The 18,404-nt window shown below is 50.9% G+C and overlaps 1 protein-coding gene across 3 annotated transcripts in view; it reads left to right on the top strand.

Moving 5' to 3' along the window:
• Positions 1–18,404, top strand: part of mrc2 (mannose receptor, C-type 2) — a 603,955-nt gene that overhangs the window by 512,369 nt on the left and 73,182 nt on the right. For all 3 annotated transcript variants that reach the window (XM_072486972.1, XM_072486974.1, XM_072486973.1), the window contains 2 exons: positions 11,696–11,763; positions 12,459–12,559. In XM_072486972.1, coding sequence (XP_072343073.1) covers positions 11,696–11,763; positions 12,459–12,559 — 169 coding nt within the window. The remainder of the gene's footprint in view (positions 1–11,695; positions 11,764–12,458; positions 12,560–18,404) is intronic.

Below are 18,404 nucleotides of genomic sequence, written 5' to 3'. Positions count from 1 at the left end.
TTACTTCTTTTTTTTTGACCCCATCCTTTTTTAAAAAATATATTTTATTCAAATTTTTCGGCCAAACAAAACAATACAAAGGTTTTTCCCTTTTTACAACAATAAAACAATATAAATAACAGTGACCGTTTTTAACAAATAAATAAATAATATATAAACTAAATGGCAACTGCCATAACAAAAATAATAACTCACCCAGATAATAAAATCAAACAATCCAATATACATAACCAAGTACATATATCTATACAAAAACACCCCTGAGGACCCACCCGAGCCCTCCCCCCCCCCCCCCCTCCTTGAGCCGAACCCCTTAGTGTGAACTTTATCCGTTCTAGTTTTATAAACCCAGCCATGTCGTTTATCCAGGTCTCCACGCCCGGGGGTTTGGCTTCCTTCCACATAAGCAATATCCTTCGCCGGGCTACTAGGGACGCAAAGGCCAAAACATCAGCCTCTCTCGCCTCCTGCACTCCCGGCTCTTCTGCAACCCCAAATATAGCCAACCCCCAGCTTGGCTCGACCCGGACCCCCACCACCTTCGAAAGCACATTTGCCACCCCCACCCAGAACCCCTGCAGTGCCGGGCATGACCAAAACATGTGGGTGTGGTTTGCTGGGCTTCTCGAGCATCTCCCACACCTATCCTCTACCCCGAAAAATTTACTAAGCCTTGTTCCGGTCATATGCGCCCTGTGCAAAACCTTGAATTGTATCAGGCTTAGCCTGGCGCACGAGGACGAAGAGTTTACCCTACGTACGGCATCTGCCAACAGCCCCTCTTCAATCTCTTCCCCCAGCTCTTCTTCCCATTTTCCCTTCAGCTCATCCACCATGATCTCCCCCTCATCCCTCATTTCCCTGTATATATCCAACACCCTACCATCCCCCACCCATGTCCCTGAGATCACTCTATCCTGAATCTCCTGCGTCGGGAGCTGCGGGAATTCCCTCACCTGTTGCCTCGCAAAAGCCCTCAGTTGCATGTACCGAAATGCATTCCCTTGGGGCAACCCATATTTTTCCGTCAGCGCTCCCAGACTCGCAAACATCCCGTCTAAGAACAGATCTTTCAGTTGCACAATCCCAGCTCTCTGCCATGCTCCAAATCCCCCATCTATTCTCCCCGGGACCAACCTATGATTATTTCTTATCGGGGACCGCACCGAGACTCCCGTCCTTCCCCTATGCCGTCTCCACTGCCCCCAAATATTCAGTGTTGCCACCACCACTGGACTTGTGGTGTATTTCTTCGGGGAGAACAGCAACGGCGCCGTCGCCAGTGCTTGTAGGCTGGTTCCCTTGCAGGACGCCATCTCCAATCTCTTCCACGCCGCTCCCTCCCCTTCTCCCATCCACTTACACACCTTTGAGATATTGGCGGCCCAGTAGTATTCACTTAGGCTCGGTAGTGCCAGCCCCCCCCTATCCCTGCAACGCTGCAAGAACCCCCTCCTCACTCTCGGGGTCCTCCCAGCCCACACAAAACCCATGACACTTTTCTCGATTTTCTTGAAAAAAGCCTTCGTGACCATCACCAGGAGGCACTGAAACACAAAAAGGAATCTCGGGAGGACTACCATTTTGACCGCCTGCACCCTACCCACCAGTGACAGGGGCACCATGTCCCATCTCTTAAAATCCTCCTCCATCTGTTCCACCAATCGTGTTTCATAGAATTTACAGTGCAGAAGGAGGCCATTCGGCCCATCGAGTCTGCACCGGCTCTTGGAAAGAGCACCCTACCTAAGCCCACACAACCCAGTAACCCCACCTAATCCCCATAACCCCACCCAACACTAAGGGCAATTTTTGGACACTATGGGCAATTTAGCATGGCCAATCCACCTAACCCGCACATCTTTGGACTGTGGGAGGAAACCGGAGCGCCCGGAGGAAACCCACGCACACACGGGGAGGACGTGCAGACTCCGCACAGACAGTGACCCAGGCCGGAATCGAACCTGGGACCCTGGAGCTGTGAAGCAATTGTGCTATCCACAATGCTACCGTGCTGCCCGTGTTAGATTAAGCCTATGTAAGGTTCCCCAACTCCTGGCTATCTGAATCCCTAAGTATCGGAAATCTCTTGTTACCTTCCTCAGCGGTAAATCATGTATTCCCCTGCTCTGCTCCCCCGGATGCACCACAAACAACTCACTCTTCCCCATATTCAATTTGTACCCCGAGAATTCCCCAAATTCCCTGAGTGTCTGCATTATCTCAGGCATCCCCTCCATTGGGTCCGCAACATACAGCAATAAATCATCTGCATACAATGATACCCGGTGTTCTTCTCCTCCCCTGAGTACTCCCCTCCACTTCCTGGAGCCCTTCAGTGCTATGGCCAGGGGCTCAATTGCCAATGCAAACAGTAAGTGAGACAGGGGCCACCCCTGCCTCGTCCCTCTATAAAGACGGAAGTAGTCAGAACTCTGCCTGTTCGTGACCACACTTGCCACTGGGGCCCTTTATAGCAGCTGTACCCATCCAATAAACCCTTCTCCAAAACCAAATCTCCTCAACACTTCCCACAGATAGTCCCACTCCACTCTGTCGAATGCTTTCTCGGCGTCCATCGCCACCATTATCTCCGCCTCCCACTCTGGTGGGGGCATCATCATCACCCCTAGCAGCCTCCGTATGTTCGTGTTCAGCTGTCTCCCCTTAACGAACCCAGTTTGATCCTCGTGGACCACCCCCGGGACACAGTCCTCTATCCTCGTCGCCATCACCTTGGCCAGGAGCTTAGCATCCACGTTTAAAAGGGAAATGGGCCTGTAAGACCCACACTGCAGCGGATCATTTTCCTTCTTCAAAAGTAGCGATATCGTCGCCTCCGACATAGTCGGGAGCAACTTCCCCCTTTCCCTGGCCTCATTAAAGGTTTTCGTCAAAAGCGGGGCCAGTAGGTCCATATATTTCCTATAAAATTCCACCGGGAATCCGTCCGGTCCTGGGGCCTTCCCCGCCTGCATGCTCCCAATCCCTTTTACCACCTCCTCCATCTCAATCTGTGCTCCCAGTCCCGCCCTCTCCTGCTCCTCCACCTTCGGGAATTCCAGCTGATCCAGGAAACACATCATTCCCTCCTTCCCTTCCGAGGGCTGAGCCTTATATAACCTCTCATAGAATGCCTTGAACACCCCGTTCACTCTCTCCGCTCCCCGTTCCATCTCTCCCTCCTCATCTCTCACCCCACCTATCTCCCTCGCCGCTCCCCTCTTCCTCAATTGGTGGGCCAGTAGCCGACTCGCCTTCTCTCCATACTCATACTGTACACCCTGTGCCCTCCTCCACTGTGCCTCTGCCTTACCCGTGGTCAGCAGGTCAAATTCCACATGTAACCTTTGTCTTTCCCTGTACAGTCCCTCCTCCGGTGCCTCTGCATATTGCCTGTCCACCCTCAGAAGTTCTCTCAACAATCGCTCCCTTTCTTTACCCTCTTGTTTCCCTTTATGTGCCCTTATGGATATCAGTTCCCCTCTGACCACCGGCTTCAACGCCTCCCAGACCACTCCCACCTGTTGTCATTAAGCTCCAAGTACCTTTCGATACACCCCCTCACCCTTAGACATACCCCCTCATCCGCCAATAAGCCCATATCCATTCTCCAGAGTGGGTGCTGTTCTTTTTCCTCTCCGACCTCCAGGTCTACCCAATGTGGAGCGTGGTCCGAAATAGCTATGGCCGTATACTCCGTCCCTGTCACCTTCGGAATCAGTGCCCTTCCCAAGACAAAAAAATCTATCCGTGAGTATACCTTGTGAACATGGGAGAAAAATGAGAACTCCTTACTCCTAGGCCTAATAAATCTCCAGGGGTCTACTCCTCCCATCTGCCCCATGAAGTCCTTGAGCACCCTGGCCGCTGCCGGCCTCCTCCCGGTCCTGGACCTCGACCGGTCCAGCCCTGGATCAAGCACCGTATTGAAGTCTCCCCCCATTACCAACTTTCCCGCCTCCAGGTCCGGGATACGCCCCAACATACGTCTCATAAAATTTGCATCATCCCAGTTCGGGGCGTATACGTTCACCAGAACCACATCCTCCCCTTGCAATCTGCCACTCACCATCACATATCTACCCCCACTATCCGCCACTATGGTCTTTGCCTCAAACAGTACCCGTTTCCCCACTAAGATAGCCACCCCCCTATTCTTCGCATCTAAACTCGAATGAAACACCTGCCCCACCCATCCTTTACGTTGTCTGACCTGGTCTATCAGTTTCAGGTGCGTCTCCTGCAACATAACCACATCTACCTTCAATTTCTTTAGGTGTGCGAGTACCCGTGCCCTTTTAATCGGCCCGTTCAGCCCTCTCACGTTCCACATGATCAGCCGGGTTGGGGGGCTCTTTACCCCCCCCCCCCCCTTGTCGACTAGCCATCCCCTTTTTTAACCCAGCTCCTCACCCGGTTCCCACGTACTTGTATATCCCACCGACGGTGCCCCCCAGTCTTGACCACCCCATCCCATAACAGCTCCCCCTTCTCCTTAGCAGCAGCAACCCAGTTAACCCCCACCCCTCCGCTAGATCCCCCTCTAGCGTAGTTGCACCCCCCATGTTGGTCCCAGAAGTCAGCGAACTCTGGTTGACCTCGGCTTCCCCCCTTGCCCTCGGCCCCCACTGTGCGAGGCCCCCTCCTTCCTGCGTCCCTGTTCCCGCTACAATTACCATAACGCGGGAGCAAAGCCCGGGTTCCCACTCGGCCCCGCCCCTAATGGCGCATTGCCCTTCTCCTTCCCCTTTCCGTCCCACCGGCGCCCACAGTTCCTCATACTCCCCCCCCCCCCCCCCCCATACACAACATGGGGAAGAGAGAAAAGTTACAGGATCACAGAATTAACAAATTGAAAAATCATCCCCCCCCCTTACCCCTTCCTCGCCCCACATAATCATCCCACCACTTTGTCCCAGAAGCTCTTTCTCTCGCCAGACTATTCCAGCTTCTCGTCCACAATGAATGTCCACGCCTCTTCTGCCATCTCAAAGTAGTGGTGCTTCCCTTGGTGTGTGACCCACAGTCTCGCCGGTTGCAACATTCCAAATTGAACCTTCTTTTTGTGAAGCACCGCCTTAGCCCGATTGAAACTTGCCCTCCTTCTCGCCACCTCCGCACTCCAATCCTGGTATACGCGGATCACCGCGTTCTCCCACCTACAGCTCCGAGTTTTCTTCGCCCATCTGAGGACCGTCTCTCTGTCCTTGTAGCGGAGAAGCCTCACCACTATAGCTCAAGGTATTTCTCCAGCCTTTGGTCTTCGCGCCAGAACTCGATAGGCTCCCTCCACCTCCAAAGGGCCCGTCGGGGCCTCCGATCTCATTAGCGAGTGAAGTATCGTGCTCACATATGTCCCGACGTCCGCCCCTTCTGCGCCTTCGGGAAGACCCAGGACTCTTAAATTCTTCCTCCTCGAATTATTCTCCAGTGCTTCCAAGCTCTCCACACACCTTTTGTGCTGTGCCTCGTGCGTCTCTGCCTTCACCACCAGGCCCTGTATTTCATCTTCGTTTTCAGCAGTCTTTGCCTTCACGACCCGAAGCTCCAGCTCCTGGGTCCTCTGCTCCTCCTTTAGCCCTTCAATCGCCTGTAATATCGGGGCCAACACTTCCTTCTTCAACTCCTTCTTCAGCTCTTCCACACAGCGCCGCAGGAACTCTTGTTGGTCCGGGCCCCATAACAAACGGCCACCTTCCGACGCCATCTTGCTTCGAGCTTCCCTTCCTTGCCGCTGCTCCAGAGGATCTTCTGCAATCCGGCCACTATCCTCTCCTTTTTCCATACGTGTCCGGGGGGATTCCCTTCTGGTTTACCGCACAGTGTTTTTGGCCGTTTAAATTGCCGTTGGGGCTCCTATTAAGAGCCCAAAAGTCCGTTCCAATGGGAGGTGCCGAAACGTGCGACTCAGCTGGTCATTGCCGCACCCGGAAGTCTTTGACCCCATCCTTAATGTTACAAAGCCAATGTGCAGAGTGGACAGGGCAAACCCTTAATCCATCTCATTGCTTGCTCTAAAAACCAATTCAAATTCAAACTGAACCCAATTCATGGTCTCCACAAGCTGACAAGAAAAAACATTGTACCTCATCTTGGGCTTGATCTTAGCCAAAAGATTTATAGTTTTTCTTAACTGGAGGTATCAAAGACGATGGATCCAAAGCAGGCAAATGGGTTTGAAGTACAGATCAACCAATATCCAATCGAATGGCAGAGCAGGCCCGAAGGACCGAATGGCCTATTCCTGTGCCTATCTTCTTGTGCTTGTTCTCCGACGATTAAAATAATCCTGTGTAACAATGGCAGCAACTTACATTAATATTGAGCCTTGGGCCTAATTGAATATCTCAAAGTGCTTTATCGCCGCATTATAGGAAGGATGTGGAAGTATTGGAAAGGGTGCAGAGGAGATTTACCAGAATGTTGCCTGATATGGAGGGAAGATCTTATGAGGAAAGGCTGAGGGACTTGAGGCTGTTTTCGTTAAAGAGAAGAAGGTTAAGAGGTGACTTAATTGAGGCATACAAGATGATCAGAGGATTGGATAGGGTGGACAGTGAGAGCCTTTTTCCTCGGATGGTGATGTCTGGCACGAGGGGACATAGCTTTAAATTGAGGGGAGATAGATATAAGACAGATGTCAGAGGTAGGTTCTTTACTCAGAGAGTACTAAGGGGGTGGAATGCCCTGCCTGCAACAGTAGTGGACTCGCCAACACTAAGGGCATTCAAATGGCATTGGATAGACATATGGACGACAAGGGAATAGTGTAGATGGGCTTTAGAGTGGTTTCACAGGTCGGTGCAACTCGAGGGCCGAAGGGCCTGTACTGCACTGTAATGTTCTATGTTCTATAAGAAGATTTTGAGATGTGGACAAAGGTTTGGTCAAAGAAATAGGTTTGAAGAAGCATCTATCAGGAGCAGAGAGAGATAGAGAGGTTTGAAGAGGGACTATCACAGCTTTGGACAGAGACAACTGAAGATCATCGAGTGGAAAAAAATGCGAGGAGTATGCAAGCGGCCAGGTTTGGAGGAATGATGAGTTCCTGGAAGGCGTTACATGTTGGGGATGAGTGAAGCCATGGAGTGATATGAATACGAGGATGAGATTTCTGCCCTTGATGGACTGTACATAAGAAAGTGAAAAATATGAGCTGGAGGAGGTGATTTAGTTGTCCAAAATCTGCTCCACCATTCACTAAAGTCATGTCCGATCTCCTATCTCAACTCAACCTTCCTGCACTATCTCATATCTCTTTGTACCCAAAAATCTATTGACCTCTGTCTTAAACTTACTGAGCAACTGAGAATTCAGAAGTCTCTGGGGGTGGGGAATTCTGAAGATTCACAAGAGATTTCTCCTCATCTCAGCAAAGAGATTTCTCCTCATCTCAGTCCGAAATGGCCGACTTCCAATTCTGAGCGCTGTAATTCTTGACGGTGATCAGCCCAGTGCTGGGAACAGTTGCGCATGCTCCCTCCGCACACTCAGCGTGCACTGGCATATGCACGGATGCTGACATTGATGAGCCGGAGAAGCCAGTACAGGTTTACACCTGCGTGAATGTCTAAGTAGTTCAGGCTATGATCCGTTATCATGACAGTACCTACCCTATCAAGTCCCCTCGGGAGGTGGTGGCATAGTGGTATTGTCACTGGACGAGTAATCCAGAGACCCAGGCTGATCCTCTGAGTTCAAATCCCACCAATGCAGCTGGTAGAATTTGAATTCAATTTGGGAGGCAGGGTAGCACAGTGGTTAGCACTGTTGCTTCACAACCCCAGGGTCTCAGGTTCGATTCCCAGCTGGGTCACTGTTCTCTGTGTGGGTTTCCTCCGGGTGCTCCGGTTTCCTCCCACAGTCCAAAGGTGTGCAGGTTAGGTGGATTGGCCATGCTAAATTGTCCTTAGTGTCCGAAAATGTTAGGTGGGGTTACTGGGTGGGCTTAAGTATTGTGCTCTTTCAGGGCTGCACTCGGTACAGTGGTTAGCACTGCTGCCAAGTGCTGCTGCACTGAGGACCCGGGTTCGAATCCCGGCCCTGTGTCACTGTCCGTGTGGAGTTTGCACATTCTCCCCGTGCCTGGGTTTCACCCCCACAGCCCAAAGATGCGCAGGGTAGGTGGATTGGCCACATTAAATTACCCCTTAATTGGGAAAAAATTAATTGGGTACTCTAAATTTATTTGTAAAAAAGTAGGGTGCTCTTTCCAAGGGCCAGTGCAGACTCAATGGGCCGAATGGCTTCCTTCTTCACTGTAAATTCTATGAAGCGATGTCACTCGGTGTCTGCAGCTCGGGAAGCTCTCATGTCGACTGCTGGGCCGCAGCCTCTTGCTCACACCCCTGTGTGACTCTTTTTCAGTCATGGAGTCATTTACGGCACAGTAGGGACCATTCAGTCCATCATGTCCATGCTGGCTCTCTACAGAGCAATCAGTCAGTCCCACTTCACTGCTTGATCCCCATAACCCCAGTAATCTATTTCCTTCCATAATACCTTCTTATTGTGCTCGTTGTCAAATTTTGTTCAATAAAACACTTTGGGATATTTTACACAGCTGAAGGCTTGACATCAATTTCCCATCCAATTTCTTTTGGAAATCATTGATTGTTTCCACCACCTTCGTGGGCAGTGAGTTTCAGGTCATTACCACTCGCTGTGTAAGAGAAGTTCTTCCTCACATCTCCCCTGCATCCCTTGCCCAAAATCTTAACTCTGTGTCTCCTAATTCTTCTACCATCAGTTAACAGGAAGAGTATTTCCTTGTCTACCAGACCCAAACATGTAATAATCCTGTCCATCTCCATCAAATCATGCCTCAATCTCCTTTGCTCCAGGGAGAACAGCCCCAGCTTCTCCAACTCTAACCGACCATCCTGGTAAATCTCCTCTGCACCTTCGCAAATTTCTTCATATCTTTCCTAAAAGGTAGTTTCAGACATGGATGCCGTGCTCTGGTTGGAGCCTAACCAGAGCTATCACCTTCAAAGGTCGAGGCACGGGCACCCCCAGTCCATCTGCTTGTGCACATTTTTTAGCACTGTGCTATTTAGTCTATTTTGCCTCTCCTTATACTTGCTGACAAAATGCATCATGTCACATTTCTCTGTGTCAACATTGTCGATCATCTCCTGTCCAAAAGACAATCACCTAGTCTGACTTGCTGCTTTCTCTCCCTTAAGCCAATTTTCTTTCCAATTGGACACTGACTCTATCCATATCCATAGCCCTCAATTTTCTTAATCAATCTTTTATGTGGTACTTTGGCAAACGCTTTCTTAAAATCCATGCAGACAACATCCACCGCATTCCCTTCATCAATCATCTCTGTTGATTGCTTCATCAAAAAATCCACAAGCTGAGAGCAGATGTGATGACGACGTCGGACGAGCTTGGAGGCCTTTGTAGCCTCCGGGCAATTGGCGACATGGTAGGTTGGCATAGCCAGGTCAGCACTGTCAGGGGGCAGTGTCAAGGAGTCCCCCAAGGAGGGGGAGGGGCCTGAAGAAGGTGGGGCCTGAACAGGGTCATTTGGCGACCCCATAGTAGGGTGTCGCTAACCTGGGTGGAGGGGGAGGTAGTGCTGGTACCAGCATTTTGAGAGGGGGGCCTGATCTCAGCGATGAGGGGGGAAGCCTGATGCCAGCGAGAGGGATGGGCTGCCAGAGCATGAGTCTGATATCAGGGCACTAGTTTCAAAGGGATCCCCAATCTCTGAGGAGCCGGACCTGCCCGTGTCTTCAGGTCCTGCAACCTCATTCAGGGCGCAGTTCAGCTCGACCTCCAAAAGAGCGGGATTGCGCTGTGGATCGCGCCCAACCACCCGGTGGGAATTGTACCTCCTTTCCAGCCGGAGACCACACTAAGAAATCGTTTGGGAGAGCTGCACCCATAATTTCCTGGAGCATATTTCTTATTCCACCAGAGAAAATTTAAGTTGTTGGGAAAATTGGACAGGTTTCAAACTCCACTAACTATTAACTTCTCAAGCTTTAATAACTTGTAATAAGACACTTTATTTGTACACAGCTTGATCGCACAGGTTTGAGTCAACATTTCCTCCACTTGCGCATAACTGCCCCATTGTCGAAGCCATCACAGGAAGTGATGCGGTGGCAGCTTCAGCTAACTCACCTGTCACGTAGAATTCTAGACTCTCCAAGCAAGGGAGATATTTTCTCACCATTTACCCTGTCAAATCCTTGAAGAATTTTATCTGTTTCAACTCGACTACCTCATTCTTCAGAACTACAGGGACCATAGGCCAAGTTCACTCAATCTTTCAATTATAATACCCAGTCTTGGCTGATAAGTGGCAAGTAACTTTCGCACCACACAAGTGCCAGGCAATGACCATCTTCAAGACATTCAATAGCATTACCATCACTGAATCCCCCTCTATCAAGATCCTGGGAGTTACCATTCATAGAGTCCCTACAGTGCAGAGGAAGGCCATTCGGCCCACCAAGTCTGCACCGACTCTGTGAAAGAGCACCCTACCTAGGCCCACTCCCCTGTCCCATCCCCGTAACTCCACCTAACATTTGGACACTAAGGGCAATTTAGCATGGCCGATCCACCTAAGTTGCAGATCTTTGGACTGTGGGAGGAAACTGGAGCACCTGGAGGAAACCCATGCAGACATGGGGAGAATGTGCAAACTCCGCACAGTCACCCAAGGCAGGAATTGAACCCAGGTTCCTCACGCTGTGAGGCAGCAGTACTAACCACTGTGCCACCGTGCTGCCCCTGACCAGAAACTGAACTGGACTAGCCGTATAAATACTGTGGCTACAAAAGCAGTTCAGAGGTTAGGTATCCAGTGATGGGTAACTCACCTCCTGACTCTCCAAAGCCTTTCTATCTTCTATAAGGCACAAGTCAGGATTGTGATGGAATACTTGCCTGGATGAATGCAGCTCCAACAACACCCAAGAATCCAGGTCAATGCAGTCCACTTGATCAACACTCCATCCACCAATTTAAACATTCACTCCTTCCGTTCATCGATGCAGAGTAGCAGCCGTGTGCACCATCTACAAGATGCACTGCAGCAACCCACCAAGGCTCTTTTGGCAGTACCTTCCAAACCCGTGACCTCAACCACCTAGAAGGACAAGGGCAGCAGACACATAGGAACACCGGCACCTGCAAGTTCTCCTCCAAATCACACCTGGTCCTAACTTGGAAATATATCACCATTTCTTCGCTGCCATTGGGTCAAAATCTTTGAACTGCCACCCACCAGCAACTGAGAACGCTGTGGACTGAATGGTTCAAGAAGGCGACTAACCACCAGCTTCACAAGGGTAATTAGCAATGGGCAATAAATGACCGCTGTCATAACCTGGACTTAAGCAGGTTATGGGACACTTATCAGACTGGGTGACTATGGGGAATATGCACTCCCCCACTGAGGGGCGTGGCGCCCCCTTTGACATCCCATATAAAAACGAAGGGCCATGAATTAGGAGTTGTCTCCGGTAGTAGAGTAATTGCTCTGTACCCTTGTTCTGTTGCATTAAACATTTTTTCCTTTTGATTCAACCTGTTCGGCTGGGTGTGGACTCCTTTCCAGACCTTATCATAGCCGCCTTGCCAGCAATGCCTGCAACCCAAGAATGAATTGAAAAAATGTGATGCCTACAGTGAAAGGAATGACCAGCTCATTTTCTTTTTTTCCCAGCTTTCCCGCTTTCAGGACCAGTTTTGGTGGATTGGCCTTCACACAAACGAGAATGATGGACGATTCAGGTTTGTGATATTTATCCTTCAGCAGTGTGGAGCCCTTTCACACCTGAACTCTGCATCTTAGCATCTTTTGGCTACTTTCATTGTATCCCATTACTGATTCTGTGATAACAAATCTCAATTTTTTGCACTCATTTCTCTCCCCTCCCCGCCACTGGGTCCTTCTGTCCTATTTTCTCCCATTTCCAGCCGTTCCCTCATGATTCACTTTTTTATTACATAGAATCTACAAAACAGAAACAGGCCTGCAATGGGCCTCCTCCCACCCACTTTCAGCGTGAGCCCTGTCAACATATCCTTCGATTCCTTTCTCCCTTGTGTCCCTATCTAGCTTCCGAATGGCTTTATCTATGCTACTCACCCCAACTACTCCATGTGGTAGCAAGTTCCACATTCTCACTGCCTTATTCTTCAATTTCCTCTCTCCCACCCCACTCCCCAAACCCTGGCTCTTCTCAAAAATACAGACCGCGGCTGGGCTCCATTTCTACAAGTGACTGATGGGTGTGGGCAACATTCATGATGCATTTTGACCATGAGTGCAAGAGGCACGACACCCACAATCTGAATCTTGTCCTGGTGATACATCCACGACTTTCCCAAGTGTCGCTTACTGTGGTCGAGAGGATTTAAACACAGATTGACACTCAGCACAACGGTCTGTTCTGTGTTCATGTTCATCATGTTCTGTGTTCCAGATGGTCCGATGGTTCGATCCTGAATTTTGTCTCGTGGGCCTCAGGGAGGCCGCGACCCATTTCGAGGGATAGAAAATGTGTCTACATGTCACCCAGTAAAGGTAAGAGGCACAAGGAAATGAACCTCAGGGGCTGGACATTGCCCAATTCCTTCCAGCTGCTTCCACATCCTATCCTGGAGGGTTAAACCTGCCCTGGAGTGTAATAATATTGTTAATAGGTGAGCAGATTACAAAGTTTCCTGGGAATAGCCAGATAGGAGGTGTTTTTTTTTTAATGCAGGAGTTATTATGATTTCACTATCTGAAAGGATGCTGGAATCAGATTCAACAGTAACATTCTAATAGGAACTGGATAAATACACAAAGCGAAGGGGGAACCTAGCAGCGTTTAGGGAAATAGGTTTTTTTGCATGGCTCTTTCAAAGAGCAGCACAGGCTTGATGGACTGAATGGCCTCCTGTGCAGTAGGATTCTATGAGTGTCAGGAGATATGGCCTCTTGGTGCAACCTTGTCGGAAACCACAATAGCTTCTTACTGGAACTCATCGCAAATCTGACGACTGGCTTGTCAATCCACAATTCTACTTTGATCCCACAATTTGGGTTGCTTTGCTGGCGTCAGTGGTTAGGAAGCTAGAAATTGGCCTGGGTGACTGCGGAATAGAGAGAGAAAGAATTCAGCCAATGTTCCCGTCCCTGATGATTATCCGTGGGCCTTGGGTTGGAAGGTTTTTCCATTAAAGAGTCAGCTAAGAGTGACGCAAACCTTTTAAAAAATATATATATTTATTAAAGTTTTTTAACACAATTTTTCTCCCTTACAAATACCCCCCCCCGGTAACAAAAAAAAAAGAGAAATCACGCAGAGCAAGATATATACATGGCAAAATTATATATTTACACAGCTTTGTACACTGGCCCTCACCCGTACGTGCCAGTTTCCCCAACCCTTCATGTTATCTCTTGCTCATCCACCCGCCCAGACAGTCCCCCCTTTCCCCCCCCTCCCCCCAACCTCCCAGGACGTCCCCTCCAGCCACCCCCCCCCCCCCCCCCCCCACCACCCCCCCAAGGTTGCTGCTGCTGCTGACCAACCTTCCTCTAACGCTCCGCGCGATAGTCTAGGAACGGTTGCCACCGCCTGTAGAACCCCTGCGCAGACCCTCTCAAGGCAAACTTAATCCTCTCCAACTTTATGAACCCAGCCATATCATTTATCCAGGCCTCCAGGCTGGGGTGCTTCGCCTCCGTCCACATTAGCAAGATCCTTCGCCGGGCTACTAGGAACGCAAAGGCCAGAATGCCGGCCTCTTTCGCCTCCTGCACTCCCGTTTCGTCCACTACTCCAAATATTCCTAGCCCCCAGCTTGGCTTGACCCAGACTTTCACCACCTGAGATATTGCTCCCGCCACTCCTCTCCAGAGCCCCTCCAGTGCCTGGCATGACCAAAACATATGGTCATGGTTCGCCGGGCTCCCTGAGCACCTTCCACATCTGTCCTCTACCCCAAAGAACCTACTCAACCTCGCCCCCGTCAAGTGCGCTCTGTGGACCACCTTAAATTGTATCAGGCTGAGCCTGGCACATGAGGAGGAGGAATTAACCCTACCTAGGGCATCAGCCCACAGACCTTCCTCGATCTCCTCCCCCAGCTCCTCCTCCCATTTACCCTTCAACTCTTCAACCAGCGCTTCCACTTTTCTTTCAACTCCTGGCGTATTTCCGACACCTTGCCCTCCCCGACCCATACACCCGAGATCACCCTATCTTGAACTTCTTGTGCCGGGAGCAACGGGAATTCCCTCACCTGTCGCCTCACAAAAGCCCTCACCTGCATATATCTAAAGGCATTTCCCGGGGGTAACTCGAACTTCTCCTCCAGTGCCCCTAGGCTCGCAAACGTCCCGTCGATGAACAGGTCCCCCATTCTTCCAATCCCCGCCCGATGCCAGCTCTGGAACCCCCCGTCCATCTTCCCCGGGACAAACCGGTGGTTACCCCTGATCGGGGACCACACCGATGCTCCCATTGCACCCCGGTGCCGTCTCTACTGGCCCCAGATCCTTAGCGTTGCCGCCACCACCGGGCTCGTGGTATACTTTGTCGGCGAGAGCGGCAGCGGTGCCGTCACCAACGCCCCCAGGCTCGTTCCTTTACAGGACGCCATCTCCATCCTCTTCCATGCCACCCCCTCTCCCTCAATAACCCACTTGCAGATCATCGCCACATTTGCTGCCCAGTAGTAGCTCCCCAGGTTTGGCAGCGCCAACCCTCCTCGGTCCCTACTGCGTTCCAGGAACCCTCTCCTTACTCTCTGGGTCTTATTCGCCCACACAAACCCCATAATACTCCTACCTACTCTCTTAAAAAAGGCCTTAGTGATCACGATGGGAAGGCACTGAAACACAAACAGAAACCTCGGAAGGATCACCATTTTGACCGACTGCACTCTACCCGCCAGCGAGAGCGGTAACATGTCCCATCTTTTGAAATCCTCCTCCATTTGCTCCACCAACCTCGTCAGATTCAGTTTATGTAGGGTCCCCCAACCCTTGGCTATCTGGATACCCAGATACCAAAAGCTCCCCTCCGCCCTCCTCAGCACCCTCCTCTTTCTTGGTCCCCCGCCTGTAATACAAAGAGCTCACTCTTCCCTACATTGAGCTTATAGCCCGAAAACTCCCCAAACTCCCTTAGAGTCTGCATGACCTCCACCATCCCCTCCATTGGATCCGCCACGTACAGCAACAGGTCATCCGCATATAGCGACACCCGATGCTCTTCTCCCCCTCGGACCACCCCCCTCCATTTATTAGACTCCCTCAATGACATGGCCAATGGTTCGATCGCCAATGCGAACAACAGGGGGGACAGGGGGCACCCCTGCCTCGTCCCTCGGTACAGCCGAAAGTACTCCGACCTCCGCCGGTTCGTCACTACACTCGCCATCGGGGCTCTGTAAAGGAGCTTAACCCAATTGATAAACTCTGTCCCGAACCCAATCCTACGCAGCACCTCCCAGAGGTACTCCCACTCTACTCGGTCAAAGGCCTTCTCCGTGTCCATAGCTGCCACTATCTCCGCCTCTCTCTCCTCCGATGGCATCATTATCACGTTTAAGAGCCGCCGCACATTGGTGTTTAGTTGCCTGCCCTTTACAAATCCCGTCTGGTCCTCATGGATTACCCCCAGGACACAGTCCTCGATCCCCGTGGCCAGCAACTTTGCATTCACATTGAGGAGCGAGATCGGCCTGTACGATCCACATTGCAGTGGGTCCTTGTCCCGCTTTAGGATCAAAGAAATTGTCGCTTCCGACATTGTCGGGGGCAGGGTCCCCTCCTCTCTTGCCTCATTAAAGGTCCTCACCAGTAGCGGGGCCAACAGGTCTGCGCACTTCCTGTAGAACACTACCGGGAATCCGCCCGGTCCTGGGGCCTTCCCCGCCTGCATGCTCCCCAAACCCTTGGTCAGCTCCTCCAACCCAATTGGTGCCCCCAAACCAGCTACCTCTTTCTCCTCCACCCTCGGGAATCTCAGCTGATCTAGGTATCCCCTCTTCCCCCGCTGGGGGCTGGGATCTGTACAGCTCTTCATAAAAGGCCTTGAATACCTCGTTTATTTTTGTTGCACTCCGAACCGTGGCTCCCCTTCCATCTTTGACTCCCCCTATTTCCCTCGCTGCCATCCTTTTACGGAGCTGGTGTGCCAGCATCCGACTAGCCTTTTCCCCATACTTCGTAGGTCGCCCCCTTTCCTCCACTGTGCCTCCGCCTTCCCTGTGGTCAACAGGTCAAACTCTGTCTGGAGTCGTCGTCTTTCCCCAAGTAATCTTTCCTCCGGGGCCTCTACGTATCTCCTGTCCACTCTCAAAATCTCCCCCACTAACCTCTCCCTTTCCATACCCTCTGTCTTCTCCCTATGAGCCCTAATGGAAATTAGCTCTCCCCTGATCACCGCCTTCAACGCCTCCCATACCACCCCCACCCGCACCTCCCCGTTGTCGTTGGCCTCCAAGTACCTTTCGATACACCCCCTCACCTTCCCACACACCACCTCGTCCGCCAGCAGTCCCACATCCAGCCGCCACAACGGGCGTTGGTCCCTCTCCTCTCCCAGCTCCAGTTCCACCCAGTGCGGGGCATGGTCCGAAACGGCTATAGCCGAATACTCCGTCCCCTCCACCCTCGGGATGAGCGCCCTACCCAGAACAAAGAAATCTATCCGGGAGTAGGCTTTGTGTACATGGGAGAAGAAAGAAAATTCCCTGGCCTGCAGCCTTGCAAACCGCCATGGGTCCACTCCCCCCATCTGATCCATAAACCCCCTAAGTACCTTGGCCGCCGCCGGCCTCTTTCCAGTCCTTGATTTGGAGCGGTCCAGTGCTGGATCCAACACTGTATTGAAGTCCCCTCCCATTATCAGGCCTCCTATCTCCAGGTCCGGAATGCGCCTCGAGTGACGCAAACCTGTCACAATTGGACCACCTGATGAGAGGCACTGCCTCGGGTCACACAGGAGCAGAGTACCAGCACAGGTGTATGTATCAGGGTTGGTTCAAGGGATTTCCTCATTGTGTATATATAACCTGAAGCTGGTGATTGTAAAGTCACTGCCCATTAAGGGAATGAGAACCCTTTTTTGAATTTCAGGTGCTATGGTGGAAGGTGTCAATAACTGTTTAATTCCCAAACCCTGCAAGTGGATAGAAATTCCTCAGCTCCGAAGCTGTTACTTGTCGCCAGGTTAACGTTTTGGTCAGGCGCTTTCTGGGTGAACGTAAGGTCCAATCGTGGCTCATTGCTGTTATAGGCAAAGGTAAAGCCGCCATAGCCCCAGATGACCATAGGTTGCTTTTCCCTTTGAGGGGGAGAGCTGACTGGTGGTGATATAACCTGAGGATCATTACACCTCAGGCGAGGGGCAAGATTGAGAGGGCAGTCCCACATCCAGCCGCCACAACGGGCGGGCATGGACAACCTCAGCCAGTACGGAAATTGAACCCGCGCTGCTGGCCTCGCTCTTCATCACGGACAATTTGTACAGCCAACTAAGCTAAACCAGCCCCAAATCACCCATTGGAAACTACCAGGGGAATATCCGACACCCACCCCACCGTACGTTGGTACAGAGATGAGGGTACCCAGTTTCTCTAACGCAAATTTAGTATTTTTACCATTTGGTCTTGTAAAGCTGTAATGTTTGTTGTTTTAATTTTTTAAAAATATTTTTTTTTAAATAATCAAGGGTAGGGCAACCTCTGGCACCTCCTTGCCTAAGGGGCCTCAGCTTGAGGCCTCACTGCTCCCCCTTTCTTGTCCCGCTTGACCCAGACCGATGGTCAATGCCCAATGGATAATTAGTTTGAGTCCACTCACACCGAGCCTCTCTACTCTGTGCAGGAAAGCATCTTGCATAAGGAAGAAAGAACTTCCATTTATAAAATGTAAACAATGTCACCACAGTCCCATAGGCTGCTGTCCCCTTTGAGAGCTGACTGGTAATGATTTAACCTGAGGGTCAACACACCTCAGGCGAGGGGCAAGGTTGAGAAACGGGGCCTTCATGAATAACCTCAGCTGATATGGGAATGAATCCACGCTGTTGGCCCCGCTCTGCATCACGAACCAGCTGTCCAGCCAACAGAGCTACCGCACCCTCTTTTATATAGCACATCCAAACTACTTTACAGTTAATGGGATGGTTTAGAAGTGCAATCACGTAGTGCAGGAAATGCAAATCCAAGTTGTACAGAGCATGGTCCCACAAACAACATTGTGAAAAGGACAAGGTAATGCATTTAACTGAAGTAATCACGTGAAACCATAGAATTTCTACAGTGTCAAAGGAAGCCATTTGGCCCATCGAGTATGCACCGACCCTCTGAAAGAGCACCCACCGAGGCCCAATCCCCCACTCTATCTCTGTAACCCCACCTAACCG

The sequence above is a fragment of the Scyliorhinus torazame genome, chromosome 21 (assembly GCF_047496885.1).
Source record: "Scyliorhinus torazame isolate Kashiwa2021f chromosome 21, sScyTor2.1, whole genome shotgun sequence".
NCBI classification, from domain to species: domain Eukaryota; kingdom Metazoa; phylum Chordata; class Chondrichthyes; order Carcharhiniformes; family Scyliorhinidae; genus Scyliorhinus; species Scyliorhinus torazame.
The sequence above is the reverse complement of the archived record's forward strand: the minus strand, read 5'-3'. Positions and strand labels throughout refer to the sequence as shown.